General features: G+C 36.1%; 1 protein-coding gene across 6 annotated transcripts in view; it reads right to left on the bottom strand.

Annotated features, from left to right (window-relative positions):
• sdt (stardust) overlaps window positions 1-17,722 on the bottom strand; it is a 71,430-nt gene that overhangs the window by 45,578 nt on the left and 8,130 nt on the right. For all 6 annotated transcript variants that reach the window (XM_017243875.3, XM_017243876.3, XM_070277002.1 and 3 more), the window contains exons 3-4: window positions 11,048-11,230; window positions 10,912-10,969 (exon numbers count right to left, since the gene is read on the bottom strand). In XM_017243875.3, coding sequence (XP_017099364.2) covers window positions 10,912-10,969; window positions 11,048-11,230 — 241 coding nt within the window. The remainder of the gene's footprint in view (window positions 1-10,911; window positions 10,970-11,047; window positions 11,231-17,722) is intronic.

Below are 17,722 nucleotides of genomic sequence, written 5' to 3'. Positions count from 1 at the left end.
GATGGGACCCCTTGGAAATGGGGTTTTCCCCTATAGGGCCCACGCCAATGTCTATATCTTCCACAATTCTGATCCGATTCTCAAGCGGAGTACCTTAAACGATTTCTGGACCACTTCTGCGTCATTCTGCATCAAAATCCTGAGACAAAATATTTTTTAGATTTTTTGTCCATTTTTCCTGAAATTCCCCCTTGGAAATGGGGTTTTCCCCTACAGGGCCCACGCCGATGTCTATATCTTCCACAATTCTGAACCGATTCTCAAGCGGAGCACCTTAAACGATTTCTGGACCGATTCTGCGTCATTCTGCATCAAAATCCTGAGAGAAAATATTTTTTAGATTTTTTGTCCATTTTTGTGATGGGACCCCTTGGAAATGGGGTTTTCCCCCTCAGGGCCCACGCCGATGTCTATATCTTCCACAATTCTGATCCGATTCTCAAGCGGAGTACCTTAAACGATTTCTGGACCGATTCTGCGTCATTCTGCATCAAAATCCTGAGAGAAAATATTTTTTAGATTTTTTGTCCATTTTTCCTGATGGGACCCCTTGGAAATGGGGTTTTCCCCTATAGGGCCCACAGCGATGTCTATATCTTCCACAATTCTGATCCGATTCTCAAGCGGAGTACCTTAAACGATTTCTGGACCAATTCTGCGTCATTCTGCATCAAAATCCTGAGACAAAATATTTTTTAGATTTTTTGTCCATTTTTCCTGAAATTCCCCCTTGGAAATGGGGTTTTCCCCTATAGGGCCCACAGCGATGTCTATATCTTCCACAATTCTCATCCGATTCTCAAGCGGAGTACCTTAAACGATTTCTGGACCGATTCTGCGTCATTCTGCATCAAAATCCTGAGACAAAATATTTTTTAGATTTTTTGTCCATTTTTCCTGAAATTCCCCCTTGGAAATGGGGTTTTCCCCTATAGGGCCCACAGCGATGTCTATATCTTCCACAATTCTGATCCGATTCTCAAGCGGAGTACCTTAAACGATTTCTGGACCAATTCTGCGTCATTCTGCATCAAAATCCTGAGACAAAATATTTTTTAGATTTTTTGTCCATTTTTCCTGAAATTCCCCCTTGGAAATGGGGTTTTCCCCTATAGGGCCCACAGCGATGTCTATATCTTCCACAATTCTCATCCGATTCTCAAGCGGAGTACCTTAAACGATTTCTGGACCACTTCTGCGTCATTCTGCATCAAAATCCTGAGACAAAATATTTTTTAGATTTTTTGTCCATTTTTCCTGAAATTCCCCCTTGGAAATGGGGTTTTCCCCTACAGGGCCCACGCCGATGTCTATATCTTCCACAATTCTGAACCGATTCTCAAGCGGAACACCTTAAACGAATTCTGGATCGATTCTGCATCATTCTGCATCAAAATCCTGAGACAAAATATTTTTTAGATTTTTGGTCCACATTTCGTGATGGGGAAAATGAAAGTTGGTATGTCGCACTTTTGACCAAAATTATAATACCCTCTGTAAGGGTATAATGAAAGCTAATCGAAATTATGACCCTGACCATGACCAAAGACAGGTGGCTGGCTTTTGAAGCAAAAAAACAAAAAGGGCTTTCCGTCTTCACGAAAACCAATTAAGACCCAAAGACATTTTAATTGCCAGCAACTTTTCACTTTGTCAACTGGCCGAGAGATATAATCAAGGGATCTCTGTGCAAACATGTATTTCAGCCATAATTTTAATTTGCAACTTTCGCTAGTAAAAGGTAAAAAGTTTTTGCAAAGAGTTGCCACAAAAAGTAGAAAATATGAAGCAAGTTGTAGGATTATTTGCTCTTTAAAAGGGAGTATTTGTTTTTGGGAAGATATTCAAGTTGTTTTTTTGAAAATAATTGTATGGTTTATGATTATTTTAAGAGGAAAATAGAGTTCATTTTTAAAGCTAACATCGGATGAAAGGACATATCATAAATACACAGCTCTATAAGTAAAGTATAATCTCATTATATTTTAATTCAAAATTCCTTAAAACCCTGTATAAATTTTTAGCAAATATTTTCATAGTTACTTGAAGCAAGTTAAGTGCAATGTAAACACATGAAGCCATAAATTCATTCTGCTTTATTATTTGCATATTAAGTTGTTGGTTTACTCGTCAAATTACCATAAAAACATATACATATATATAATGTGTATATTTTATTCTTTTTTTTTAATTGTAATCTAAATGATGTCAAAAGAGGAGATCAAAGGAGTAAATAAATTGAATAATAAATGGGCATTTCCAGACGACAGTTGTAAATAAAACAAGAAAGGAAAGCTAACTTCGGGCGGAGCCGAAGTTTATATACCCTTGCAGTTAAAACCGGATATATATCGCAAACATCGGATATAGTTGGCCGATCCTTATGAGAATATGATAATATTTCCCAATTTATTATAATACAAAAACGAAACCTAAAATTGTCCCAAACTTCTATCTTCAAAAACACAAAAGTTGGGTCATTTCCGATCGTTCAGTTATATGGCAGCTATGGGATATAGTCGGCCGATCCTAATGAAATTTGGTAGGTTGGGTCAACTGACCAAAAATAGAATCTGTATTAAATTCCAGCTTTCTATCTTCAAAAACACGAAAGTTGGGTCATTTCCGATCGTTCAGTTATATGGCAGCTATAGGATATAGTCGTCCGATCCTTATGAAATTTGGCATGTCGTAATGTTTTGCTAAAAATAGCTCTCGTGTCAAATTTGAACTCTCTAACTCTAAAAACACCAAAGTTATACCATTTCCGATCAATCAGTTATATGGCAGCTATAGGATATAGTCGGCCGATCCCGGTCGTTCCGACTTATATACTGCGTGCAAAGGAAAGAAGGGTGTGTGCAAAGTTTCAAGTCGATAGCTTTAAAACTGAGAGACTAGTTCGCGTAGAAACAGACAGACAGACAGACGGACAGACGGACAGACGGACAGACGGACATGCTCATATCAACTCAGGAGGTGATCCTGATCAAGAATATATATACTTTATAGGGTCGGAGATGTCTCCTTCACTGCGTTGCACACTTTTGGACAAAATTATAATACCCTCTGCAAGGGTATAAAAAGCTTGCATATCAATTGGTGTCAGAGCCGATTTGATAGCCACTCGAGGGTTGAATGAATACTTGTTTACCCCTTTATAAGCCACCACCCTCCCCAGCTATCTGGCATAACCCCGTTTTTTTTATTCCAGACACCTTAGAAAATATTACTCATACGCCGCATTGGTCGCAGCTGCCTTATCGCTTATCGTACACTTTTATTTTTATTTTCATTTTGTTTATTTTTTTCTTGTGGTTTTTGTTCTCTTTTTAAGCAAACATTGAAAATTGTTTAATTGGCTTTAGTGTACTCTTGTCTAGAATCTCTAGATAGAGGTGCTTTTATTTCTGGCCTGATGGACAGTCGCATTGTTTACCTTTTCCATTTTGTTTTAAAAACACAAGATTGCTCTATTTCTGTTTGGATTGGCTGGACTTTATGAATCACTTATTAAATAGACTTTTTAAAGAGTTTTTAATTGCCGTTGGCAGCTTATAATTAAATTTTAAGCAATGAGGCTTATAGTTTTGAGGGTTTTTCTTGAAATCTATTGTCTTTAATCTTTAAATCATAGCTTATTATATAATTGAATGCAATTTAAAATCTAAAAATTAAATTAAAATTAAACTAGACATGCAATAAGTTGACAGCAATCACTATTTCAGGGTCATGTTTTAAACAAGAGTGTGCTTAGAGAAGATATATCTATGTACTTGTATATATATATTTATATTCCATTTGTCTCTTTGCATTTATTGCTTTGTTTTAATATTGTTGTTGTTGTTATTGTTGTTGTTGGCATACATTTTGTTGTGTGTCTCAGGTGCGCATTGTCTCACGTTTGTTTGCTTATTTGCGCGCTTGATTGCCGCACACTCGCACACCTCCTCAGAGCAGCCCACACACTCACCTCATTTTCTCAGTGACGACTTCGAAATGCAATTAGCTTCCGAAAGCCTCCCTGACCAGCCAGCTAGCCACGCCCCCCTAGGCTTTAGTACCTGTATCTTTATCTCTAGTCTTCTTATATTTGTTGCATTGTTGCGTGTTGCGTTTCGCTTCGCGTGGCAACAAGAGCGATCTTTCCAACAGATTTGTTGCAAATTTTCAATTAAAATTACAAAAAAAGTACCAAAGAAATGGAAAAAAAACTTAAACTAATTTTAGAAAAAGAAAGAAATCAAATTCTAGTTGCATTTAATTGAAACACTTTTTATAGAAATTATAGAAATAGACTAGAACTCTGATAAGGTCTGGTAATAATTAATTATTACTTCTCCACAGAGTTCTTAAAAAAGATTAGAAACCATAAAGATAATAAATAAAACCATATAATAATAACAATAATTATAAAACAATTTATGCTAATAATTATCCCACAAATTGGTAATAAAAATTATTGGAATATTATGGAAAAATATCTGCAAAGACACCATCTAAACAAATTAAAAGAATCTAACGGTACAAACTGTTCAGAAGAACCAGAAGAATTCAAAGAATCGACATTCCAAAGGCAGGCAAGAAGAACGCTAGAAACCGATAGCTTTGAGCCAGGTTCTTCTGTGTCTGTTTCTGTTTTTCTGTGTTTTTTTTTTGTTAGATAATGCCCTATAACACGAGATGGAGTGGAAAACCTTAAGGAAAAGTCACTCTCCAAAAGAGGGGGGGGAAGGGGGAGTTGGAAAATGTGTTCAGGTGAATACAGAGAACGGCAAACAAAAACAGAAACATGCTCAGATAAAGATAACAAGACAAAGAACCAAAGAACCGAGAACTAAGAACTGAGAACTGAGTAGGGGAGAGTATCTACAAGATACAAATGCAGCTGCAAGTGTAACAGTAACAAGCGATAAACTATAAGAGCTATAATGCAAGAAATAAAGCCTACAACAGACCACAAAAACAAAAACAAGAATTTACCATATGCCAAAAATTTCCAAAAAAAAAACTCAATGGCAGTACAACCCATAAAAAAAAATGAATAAAAAATCTGAAGAATCTTAAGGTTAAATGGCAACTACAATAATAGTGGAAATATTTAAAAATATTTATCAAGTTTTGAGAGGACCTTTCAGTAAGGATTATGGATGAGAATTACTAGGAAATAACTCTACTATGCATTTCCTTGTTAAAACCCTTTCCCCAAAATACCATTATCCTCTATAATACCACTATATACCTTGTCGGATTAAGCCCTATTAACTGTAAGCCACATTAATGCCGACGACTTGCATTCGGATTCCTTGAATCCTTTTTGGTATTCGACTTGTCTGTAATCCGAATGATCGGAATGCAACGTGTGTATGGGTGTGTGTGTGGGTGGGAGAGTGTGTGTGCCGCTACAACCACAGTGCTCTGCCACATTCCGGTGGCCACTGAGGTTGCCACGCAGACATGCAACACCGCCCCCTATCCTCTCACTTATCCATTCCCTTATATCCTTTGGAGATATCCACATACTTTTACTTTGGGCTACAAGGATATATCCTACAAGGGAGTTTCTACAGAGAGAAAAAAAAGGTGATTTAATTTTAAAATAATTGAAATAAATTTCTGGTTTTATCTTATTTTATTTTATTATTTAATTAAATTTTTTATATATTTATTCTCCTTTTTTTGGAAATTTCTCTCAGTGCATTGAAGCTTGAATGCAATTCCATGGCCAAGTCGGAAAACAAAATTTTGGTTCTTCTTCGCCAGCTGGCCCCTCGCAGCCCCCTACCCCATCACTATCTCACTCTTGCCCGGCTCTCCCTCTCGCTCGCACGCCTAAGGCAATGACTTTTACACATCGCAGCACATCTCGTACCTTTTTTTTTTTTTTTTCCGTACCCCCCCCCCCGCCCCCCCCCCCCCCCCACCCCACCAAAAGCCATCTGAGAGCGCTCAATTGTATCGCCATTGACGTTGCCGTTAACTGCGACGCCGACAGCGACGGCCACTGCGGCAGCGACGCTGGCCGCGTGTAAAATTGAAAGACTTACTCACACAATTGACTCACAGCGCCCAACCGGAGTACACGCGGCGAAATAAAAGCCAATTTTCAAACAAAAAAATTATCAAAAAATAAACAAAAAAAACCTAAAAGGTAATTGCCTGCGGAAGTCTATTTCATTAAGTTTGATGACAATTAGTTTAGCAGTTTAAGCCAATAAATTACTTTAGCATTGACGAGTTAAATGATTAAAAGGGAATATTTTACTTAAATGATTGGCTATGAAGCAAAAAAAAAGGTTTTAAAATTATTTTATTATAAATATTTAAAAAAAACTAACAAGCAACATATTCTAACATATTTCTGTCCTTTATAAAATATTTTCAAGTCTTTGGAGCTTTTAATTCTTAAAAAAAATAGTTCTTAAGTTCTTAAAAAATATTTAAAACATACAAATCTAAGATATTATTAATAGAAACCATAGAAATCATCAGAAATTGCTTTAAATATCATTATATCATGTAAAAAACATTAAAAAATAGTTCCTAAGTTCATTAAAAATATTTGAAATATCATAAAAAGTCATAAGGTTTCTCCTTAAATTTGTATTATTAACAGAAATCATTAGAAATTATGATAAATATCTTTCTAACATAGATACACACATTTATTCTTTAAAAACCCTTACTAAGAAATTATTTTTTAAAGAATTCCCTAAACATTCTTAAGACCCTTTAGTTTTATATCTTAAAAATCGATAAAATTATAGACCCTTCTTATGATTAGAATTTTCATTAGAAATCTAGCTAATTTCTCTCAGTGTAGTATTGCGGCTGGAGCCAAGAAACTTGCGTTACCGGATTTCGGATGCTGTTTGTTAGCCGCCCGACTGTCCGCACTTCCCATCTCCCTCTGGCACACACACATATGTTATGTGTGAGTGCTCCATCCCGCTCCCACCTCAAGCCAGTTCAATAGACGAACATTGAAAACTTTAGCTTTGGTTTTTTTCGATTATTTGTATTGTTTTTGATTTTTTGATTTTCTGTCTTTTTTGTTTTTTTTATTTTCTTTTTTTTTAGTTTTTAGTTTTCAGTCTTCCTCTGCCGACGTCGCTGCTAGCAAACACCTATTGATTTCGCTTCGGACAACAAATTCATGACTTTGGAATGTTTTCAGTGTGTTTCGGGGATATACAAATAAAAATACAAACATATACAGATATTTTTTGTCAGAGCTGCTGCTGTTGCTGTTGCTGCAAACTGGAAATTCTTCGGGGTCCGTTGGAGTTGACCCAAAAAATAAAAAAGCGGCCAGACTGCAGTTGCAACTTGCAGTTTGCTTACACACTCGCCTTATCACTGCTGTCGTGGTGCTGGGCGGTAGAGAAGGGGGCGGCATTAAGTATACGCCCCTTTGGCATATGCCATGGATACTGGCTAGTGGCTAGTGGGTAGTGCTTGCCAAACTGTAATTCAATTTATCAAGAGACCGAGAGCTGGAGCTCTCAGAAAACTTCATGCGATTCCAAATGGGTCAGCCATTGATTGAATTAGATGCCACGCCACACGAGTAATGTGTATCTTTGAAATTCAAAACCGTAATTGCATTTATTTATTAGTTCGTTGAGGATTCCATTTTTTTTTTTTTGCCAAAACTTATACTTTTTGATTGACTATGTTAGTCCAAAAGGCATTCAATATACATAAAAATATTTTATTTTAATGAGTTTAACTTATTTTTAGGTGTTTTGGGTAAGAAATGGCATTTGAAGTTAAAGATATTGAATAAAAGATGTATTTTTTAGAAGGAAATCTCATAAGCATGGCTTTAGAGGAGTTTCTAAAATTTAATACATAATACCTAATATTCTTATCATTTAATTTAATAAAGAGAATAATATTCTCACGACAAAATAGCTTTTAATTGAAATATTTTAAAATAAAATATGCATTTTCTTGGCATTTTTGGTGAAATAGCCAAAAATTTTGGTAAAGTTTCTAGAATATATGATACCCGGTACTACTTCCTTTTTTGATTGAAATTATATAGCATCGTATAGCTTCTCTTCCTAATATACCTTCTTTATATTACTATCTTAATTTTGGCCTTAAATTTAGTAACTAAAACATAACGTAAAATAAATAAAACTTCAAACAAAAATAGGCCAGCAAAAACTTTGCAAGTAAACATACAAAATGATTCACAAATCAAAAGCCAAAAAGCCGCAAAAAATGGAAGTATATCTTATATTCACAGCTATAAAGTAACACTTTTTTTTAATAGATTTTTCACACTTTTTTATTATTACGGTTTTTTCCCCCTAACCCAGTGACAGCCCACATTTATCATCTTTTTTACCAAGAATCTGAAAACTCTCAACTCTAAACACTCGAAGTACTTGTAGAGTTGATTTGCATTTCCAGAGATCTGGTGTGGCTGCTGCTGTTGTATATATATTTTTTTAATGGGTTCATAATGAATCTTACTTTTGGTATGTGGGTCCCATAAAATTTATATTTTTTTTCGCTACTTTTATGTATTTTTTTTCACATTTTTTTTTGGTTTTTTTTTTTTTTTGACAGTTGATTTCCACTTTCGACAAAACTTGTTTCGTTTTGAGGTTAGTTTTCTTTGCCTGTCTGTTGTTGTTGTTGTTGTATGTTTCTTGTTTAGCCGCTTTTTATAACAACAACAGTAACAATAACAAAAACAAAAAAAAAACACGTGGCACACAACGCAGCCCAAACTGTAAGCAGCTTTTATTTCTATTCCTCACATTCCTGCATTTGTATCTGTATCTGTATTTGTATCTGTATCTGTAGTATCCGTGAAATGTATCTGTGTTGTGTCTTGTGTGCCTTGCCCCCGTGTTGTATCTCGCACTCGCTTTGTCTATTTTGCAGTAATTTTCAGTTGGTTGAATTCGGTGGGAGGCAAAAAAGCTGAGGAAGCTGTATGTGAGGCACAAACTTGGCTAAAGATGTGGAGAGCCGACCCGAGGTTGTGGTATGGGTTTGTGGGTGGCAAGGGTAGTGGGAGGGGGAGGGCAATACAGCAAACGAAACTCCCACCATTTCCATTTCCAAATGCTTTTTGTTGGCCACTTTGATGGTCCATGGGGGAATTTTTCGTATCTGTATCCCCACCATACACTCTGCACCCTATATAACTCAGAAAGTATCTGTATTTCAGAGTTTATACTGTATCTGTGTGTGTGCCTTAACTATTTGCCGTCACTTTTTGCACTCTCACGCCCACAAAAAATAATGTGAAATAAAAAATTAAACAAATAAATAAATAAAACAGAATATAAACCAACCTAGCACTGGCATTCATCACTCATCCAATCCATACTCTAGGTGTTAATGGGCTTAATAATGGGTTAAGCTGATGCCTTGTACCAAAATAATGAGGCGACTAACTAAAAAATTTCCATGAATCAAAGTGGTGATTAGACTAAGATTTTTTTTTAATTTTTAAGATCATTATTTAAGCTAAAATATAGTCATACTTCTAAGAACTTTCAGAACACCCAGCAACTAGTTCTCATATAGATCTTTAAATTGTAGACCTTTTTTGGGAATTATTCTTAAACCTTTCTCTAAGATATTTTTATGTTAATCTTTTATAATTTTTTTAAACTCACTTTATTTTTAAATTCTGCTTTTCTTCTGCGCTGCAACTGCTACTACTTATGCGGTTTCTTATATTTTTTGATGTTTTTTCTTTCTCTCTATTTTTTTATGCAATTGCACCACAATATTATTATAAATCCACAACAAATATCAAAATTGAAATTTGCTACACCGAAAAAAAAGGAAAATATGCTTGCGGTGTAACGGGCTTGAGACTTGACTTGAAATTCGAACCACGTACCAAAAAATAAGAGACGCCAACGCGTGCGCGCACTTTAAAACAAAAACAACAAAAAATAAACACAGAACTTAAAAAAAAATATATATATTTTTAAGAAGAGACACACTCACACACACACACACACACTGAAACACTCCTCTCTGCCGGTGAGAGCGACGACAGGTAGAGTGTAGAGAGCGGCGGTAGGGTTACGAGTGCGGAGAACAAGAACACGAACCGAAGAAGGCAAAGCGACCAACCTGCGACGCTGGAACTGCGACGCTACGGAAACGTCGACGGTCGCCTCACAACTGAAGCGGCCGGAGAGGCCCCAGAGCCCCCAAAGGCCCCAAAGCATCAAAATGGAAGTCGCCGTAGCCCCAGCTGCTGCAAGAGAGCGTCAGTGATGCGCTCACAAGATAAGACTAATAAGCTAGATCGGTAATAAAGAGCGGAAAAATGGCTAAAGTGATATTTCTGTTCAGTTTTTAGAAAGGAAAGTAAAGAAAAGCTTAAAATTCGTTATGAGAAATATGAAGAGAGATCCAAAAGATCTAAAAAGAAATGATTTTTTATATTATCTATCATTAATAGCTAAAAAATAGAGACACTTTAGCTTTAAACTGGCAACTAAACTGCCAACACTGACAGCATAAGCTATGGAAGAAAAGAGAGCGGAAGAAAGGGCAAAAGCCGGAGAATTCGAGAGAAAAGAGAGCGCAAGAAGCCTAGCTGACCGCAAAGTCACTTGCAAAGACACAAATGCAAAAGCCAGAAGAGTGGAGGGGGGCTAAAAGGGGGCGGAAGAAAGAGCGGGCTAGTTAGACAGTTATTAAATGAAATGTGAGAGTGGGCTTCCAGCCGACAGTTGAGCATTCACTTAAGCTTGTTATTTTTAACTGGGCCGCAGTGCTTCTCAAAACACTGCAGGTGATCGTGTTCCATAGAGTTTGAAAGCCACTGTGATTAAGTGGGTTAGACTAGTGATTAACTTAAAAGCATTAAACGGTATAGACATAAAATATACATTTTAAGTATTTCTTCTTTAAACTCACCCAATCTAGTATCATTCTTTTTTCGCACTCGCAGACAAATGGTACAGGATTTGATGCACTGAAAAGAAAAAGTAAATAATATTAATTAATATTTAAACAGGTCAATTATCCTTTAAGATCTATGTAATATACTTACGTCATGTATGTGACGAATGACCTCCGTACGGGATATATTGTCCAGGGTCAGGCCATTGACCTCGAGTATCTCATCGCCCACTTCCAGATTATCGCGATCGGGCGGTGAGCCGTATAGTTTAATTTTACCCTCCACATTCTCGACGAGTATGATGACATAACCCGATAGTTCGACTACTTGTTGCTGTGAAAAGATTAAGGATAATGGATATGCTTTAATAAATATTGTGCGGCAACAGGGCGTATACTTGATATTATGTTTAAAGTATTCCTGACCAGTATAGGGGATATTTTAAGGGGGTTTGGCTCTGTTTTTGGCTTAAAAAAAGATTTACTAGTTTACTTTTATTTATTTCCAATAATGGTTAAGTTTTTGGATAATATTACGTATACTTGATATTAAGAAAATGTATCTAAAATAAAAAAAAGTACCTTAATAATATTTAAAAAATGGTAAACTTTATTTTTCAACTAAATTCCATTTAATTCAACAATTATTTCCACTTCTATATGACAACCCTGCGTATACTTAATGTTAAGAAATAAAAATTTCATTTTAAACCCTTATTTAAACATTAATTTAAGCATTTAATTATATTTAAATGTAAGCAACCAACCTAATCATCAACATTAATTATTACAATTGTCAAGCAACATGAAAATTAGCTTTAAACACAAAAAAAAGAAGAACGCCGAGCAACATGGCGTATACTTAATACGAAACGATTCCCTTTGCTCACGAAATATTTACAAAGTCTTTGGTTAATGTCTCGCATAAAGTCATTTTCATAAATGCCAGTCTAAATAGCAACAAAAACAACTTATTTATGCTACGCCTATGCCTCCAGTGGGCGTGGCATGGTGGGTGTTTGGTGATGCTAAAAAAAAATCCAAAAAAAAAACCAGAGAGAGCTAGGGAAAAAAAAAACAAATTAATTACACAAAAGGATGAAGGACTAAGACTCACTCTGCAACAACAAACAATTCAACTTCAGTTCAAACACCAGTCGTTCTATGTATGTGTTGTATCTGTGTGTGTGTGGGATTTTGTATGTGTATGTAGATGAGTGTGGGAAGTTTTGGCCATTATTGCTTGGGCTGGCTCGTTATGTTAATTACAACAAATTATGCTCATGCGGCAATTGCGGGGGGTAACTCCTCTAACATTCATTCAAACACACAGACATACAAATACGCGTATATCCTAGCTCATGGCACCCACACATATACATACATACATACATACATATATACGTCCACGCCCTCAAGCGTGTAATCAGTAGGCTGGCCAACTTTGATTGCCCCAGAGTTTGCACAACGTCAGTTTGACATTCACCATACAAATAAATTGCCATTTCAAAGGACCTTTTAGACAACAGTTTCACAAGCACTGAATGGCTTATAATTGGACAATAATTCGTTATTTTTTGTTTGGAAATAATTAATTATTAATAAGTCTATTAAAGCGAAGATGTATCTATTAAATAAAAACACTCTTTAATGAATAGAAACACATTTTCCTTGTTGGTGACCCCGAAGGGTGACCCCGATAACACCAAAAAACCAACACTAATACTAAAAATAACATTTAATTATTAATTTTACAAAAATCAGACAGTTCTTTGTCAGAAAATAAACAGATCTCTTACTTAAACTATAAGTAATGCCCTTATTTTGTAAACTTTACTCAAAACACAAACAAAACCCATAAAAAGCACAACAATTATTTGGCAAATTCACTGAAATAACCTTTCAAATTTTCCAAAATGCACAAAACACACACAAAACTTTCCAAAAAGCCCACAAAATCTCTAATGTCCAAGATTAGAAACGTTTCATGAGGACCACTTTATTGTAAGGACTAAGTTGAGTTGCACAAAAAAAAACCAGAACCACAAAACAGAAAGGATATGTATTTATACATTCCACAGACATTTTGTGAGGAAACCCCAGGCTGATGCATTTTTAAAAAATCCCTAAGCACTGGCATGGACGACTGGTAAGTGACACCTTTCACCTTTTTCCCAATTGGGCAACATCCTTGGAATAATTCATTGCTTGCTCGTCCCATTTAATGCCAACAGCCTGGCACATCCTTGACAATTTAAATAGGCTTCAGGTTCATATTCGGTTTCAGTTTAGAAATTGTGGCAAAAACATACCAAACCGCAAGGATACAAACCGAAATTCTGGTAAAAAGTATTTAAATGTAGACCACAAAAAAAACTCATGGATATGTTTCTGACTTTTAGTTGCAAATAAGAAATAAAATAAAAGCAAGTTTAAATAAAAATAAAAACAAAAGAGCTTGTAAATGAAAAAGTTGCCTAATTAGAAGACAAAACATTAAAAAAAAACCAGAAATAATTTGTCTTTATTGGGTCACAAAAGTGAATGAAGAGGCGGTCAGTGGGAAGTGGAAAGTGGGCGGTTGAGGGCGCGTAGGCGTGGCAATGTGGCAGAAACAACAATTGTTGCAAGTGCAGGTCGACAATATCAACAGCAATAACAACAACAACAACAACAACAATAACTGTAACAGCAACAACAAGGAAAGGCGACAGGCAAAACACTCAACTGGAAGTGAACTCGAGTTGAGCTGGCAAGCGTCCAAAAAGGACACACAAAGTAAAAAGGATCCCGAAAGGTGAGGCTGTATAAGGAGAGTGAGGTGTGAGGCGGCAATGGGCTGGTTTTGGTGTGTTATGGAATGTCCTGGGCCAGGTGCTAAAAAGGGCCAACAGCACACAAAAGCGGCGAATAAACAGGAAGACAGCTCTCGACATTGCAGCCTGAAGAGGGCCAAGGAGGTGGTGGTGGTGGCGGGCGGGCGGGCCAACAACAGGAGGTGAGAAAAATAGGCAGAGTGGGGCGGTGAGGTGGTGGGGTAGTTGGGTAGGTGAAAAACCGCCAACATTTTCCAACTGTTTGCAACTGCCACTGCCTCATATTTCACGCCTCTTTCTTGTTCGAAGTACCCAACCGATTTTTCCCAACGCCCCTTTAGTCTTTTACCAACACGCCCCCTTCACCCGCCCTCTTCTTGGTATTAACGTGGCAAAAAGTCAGGCAATTGATGAACTGCCATTGGCAAGCAAAAAAAAAAAAAAAGGAGGAAAAAGGGAAAAAAACCAACCAACTGAAATCCAAACCTAAGCTGCATAATTATTGGCGCTTCAACACCGGATGCACAAGCACACACACTCACAGACACACAGACACAGTCACTCACCCACACACATTCTAACGTACTACCACAAACGCCCTTTAGGACAAGGAAAATATAAAAAAAATTCTAAGAATTACATTGAAATAAAAGAAGGAACATTTGAGGTTGCAAGTTTAGAACTAAAGTATCTTTATGAACTTGAGAATATTTAAGTTATTTAATAAAGCAAGTAAGGTTTTATTCAATAATATTTAGCTTTAATTAATTATATTAGAATGCTAATATAGAACTAGATCCATACCATAGAAGAAGTATCCTTAAACCTAATTAAAATCCACTCCAAAAAAAAAGTTAAGCCACAAAAAATCATATTCTTTTGTAGGACACCACTTTCCTAAATATTTAACTCTATTTTTCACATTAATAACCCTATTAATTTGAACTTTATTGTAAACCCCGAGACTAGAGAATCGAGAATATAGACTGGAGACTGAGAATGTGGCGGAGGGCTAACTGGGGACATAGACAAACTGGGGCACTTGTACAGAAGCAACAGCAGCAGCTGTGCCACTACCACTACTCCTCCCATTGGGCAGAACCTTTCCTACACCACCTCCCTACCCCCCCCCCCTTTTTGGACCTTAGACCAAAACCCTAGTCCCCTGCCTCGCTCCCCCCGCATGGCCCTAAGTTTGCGGCACTCGAATGAAAAATGACAGCAATTACGCTTAAATTATGCGTTTGTTTTCATATGAGCGTCCTTGTCAGTTGTTCTTGTTATTCTTGTTATTGTTGTACTTGAAGCTCATTTCACACATAGACACATGGCAAGTACAACAACAAGACACACACACACACACAGACACACATGCGAGAAGTCTGGGCGACAACTTTTTCCCTTTCTCCTGACTTTCATTGTCTTTGCTATTTTTTTTTTTTTTGTGCCATTTGCACAGGGAAATTCTCGTAAAACTCGGAAAATAGAAGAAAAGAAATGTATGGAAACAAATAGGAAAAAAAAGAGAAAAGCAAAGTGCAACAAATCCAGTCAAGCATGACTCGATACGAAAATGTAAATCAAAAGTTTTGGTTCAAAAAGAAAACTGATTTCCCGATCGTAATGGCATTTTTATAGCATACTTTTGTGGGTTAGTTAGAACCTGGGGATTGTTTTGCAAGAAAAATAAAATTATAATTAAAGTTAAGGTGTTTTCAAATTAATGATAATAAATTTAATAAAATGGTAATTTCATTTCTAGATTCTAAATGACCTCGTTTTAAAGAAAACTTAAACTCTTAAGAAACCAATAGTTTCCATTTCTCAACTCGAATTAATTACCCCTTTTCAACACTATGAATTAACATTAACCAACACTTACAAGCTAAGCTTTCTAACTGTATCCTTAAGATTCCTATTTGGAAAGTAGCCCTCCAACCGAACTAATAACCACTTTCCAACACTATAGCATCACTTGGCACTAACCAACACATACCAACTACAAGATAAATCCTTTCTTTTCAAGAGCATCCTAGATTCTAACTGAATAACGGTAATATTTTCCATTCGTTTCGCTTCTACGCGCTCGACTGCTAATGACAAAGCCAAGAACAAAACCAGAAACGAAAAATAGACAACAACAACAACAAAAACAACGAAAAAAAAAACGTAGAAAGAAAACAGAGACAAGAGGACGATGAATGGATGATGTTTGGGGAGGAGGACATAGAAGGGAAAAATGGTGGGAGAGAAAAAGCAGAGAAAAGCAGAGAAAGGCGAGAACAAGAACAAAGCACTTGACTTGTCATTTTTGACATATAAATGGCGAAACAAATCTTTGGATATTGTTTTAAATGATGCACACACACCGCCACACAGTCACACACTCCCACACAACACATACAGATATAGATAGCGAAGCTGACAGCGACGCCAGCTGAGGCAGTGACGCCGACAGAGACACTGGCTGGCTAATAAGCAGCAAAAAGGGATGAATGATGTGAATGTGGAGGCTTGAATGGCAAATTTAGGAGGAATCTCTTCTTCTTCTTATTTTTTTGGAGCAGTTTTTTTTGGGGAGAGTGTCTGTATGTGTGTGTGTGTGTGTGTGTATGGCGGTGCGGAGGTTATGCAACAAAGTAACACAAATGATACGCACAATTGTAGCCTTGTTGTTGTTCTCGTGGCTCTTTTGTTGCTTTTCTGTTCATCTTAAAGCCGGAGTATTTGTGAGCCAAGCCAGAAATCAAGCAAACCAACAGAGCATATGTCTTTGGACCATCCAAGCCCCCCCTTTCCACCTACAAAAAAAAAAAAACAAAGGAGGCTTTGAGGGGGGGATTCCAGCACATGCGCAATTGCAGACACCGCAATCAGACACACACACACACACACACACATACGCATGTGCGTTTCTTTCTTCGAAATTCTTGTTTTTTTTTTTTTTTTTTGCGGCTCTGAAAATACTTACAAAAAAAAAAAGTAAAAAAAAAAAAAAAAAAGAACACACACGCCACTTAATGAAGCAAAATGTTTCATACTTTTCATTCTTCTGCATCATTTCACGGCTAGGCGTGTGCTGCCAGCTGCCACAATAAAAAAAATATATAAAAAAAAATACAAAACACACACACATGTACAAATACATATATAATATAATATATATAGAAAGAATTGCCAATGGCCATATTCATATATAAAAAGTTATTTGAAAATTTCATGGCAATTCATGTAAAAAACTTTCTTTGACAGCCGCAGAAAGTAGCTAGAAGCAAGACAACAACAACAACAACAAATAACAAAAATAACCAACATAGAGAAAGAAAACAGACACACATACACACACATATACGCACTCTGGCACGTGCGTCCCACTATGCGTATACGTTATGTGGAAATATCCTAAAATATTACCATTTTTTGCTTGAAAACCTTAATTCCAAAAAAAAAAAAAAAAAACAAAACAGAAACAAAATGATAAGAAAACCCTTAAAAGAACAATTCCCGGAAATACAGCAAAAAAAATCCAAAAGAAACCGAAAATAGTCTCGAAAATAAGGAAAATCAACAACATTTTCCCGGAAAATATAATACGAGTTTAAGTCGAATTTTACGCGGAAAATGGGGAAAAGGAAAATCCTTGATGAAGGCGATTATCGTATTTTACCGCTAAAATGAGTTTCCAGAAAATGGAAAATTAAAAAATGAAAATCAGTTCTGAAGAAGAGGAAAATTATATAGAAATAAGGGAAAAGTCTAAAGACTTTTAAAGAGAAAGTTTCTAAAAACTATTTTAATTTTAATAAAATTTATATTTTAACATTTAAAATATTTAAATAACATTCTAGTTAAGAAATTTAAGAAAATTAAGCATTTTTGAATAGAAATTTTTAACAATAAACCTGAAAAATGTCTGAAAAAAAATTATTAGAAAAAGGGAAACGCAGGTGTAGAGCACGTGTAGTATAGCTTATATCACTTACTGCCCCCTTGCACCACGCAAGAAAAAC

The sequence above is a fragment of the Drosophila bipectinata genome, chromosome XL, assembly GCF_030179905.1.
Source record: "Drosophila bipectinata strain 14024-0381.07 chromosome XL, DbipHiC1v2, whole genome shotgun sequence".
Classification (NCBI taxonomy): domain Eukaryota; kingdom Metazoa; phylum Arthropoda; class Insecta; order Diptera; family Drosophilidae; genus Drosophila; species Drosophila bipectinata.
Note: the sequence above shows the minus strand (reverse complement) of the source record. Positions and strands in the feature narration are given on the sequence as shown.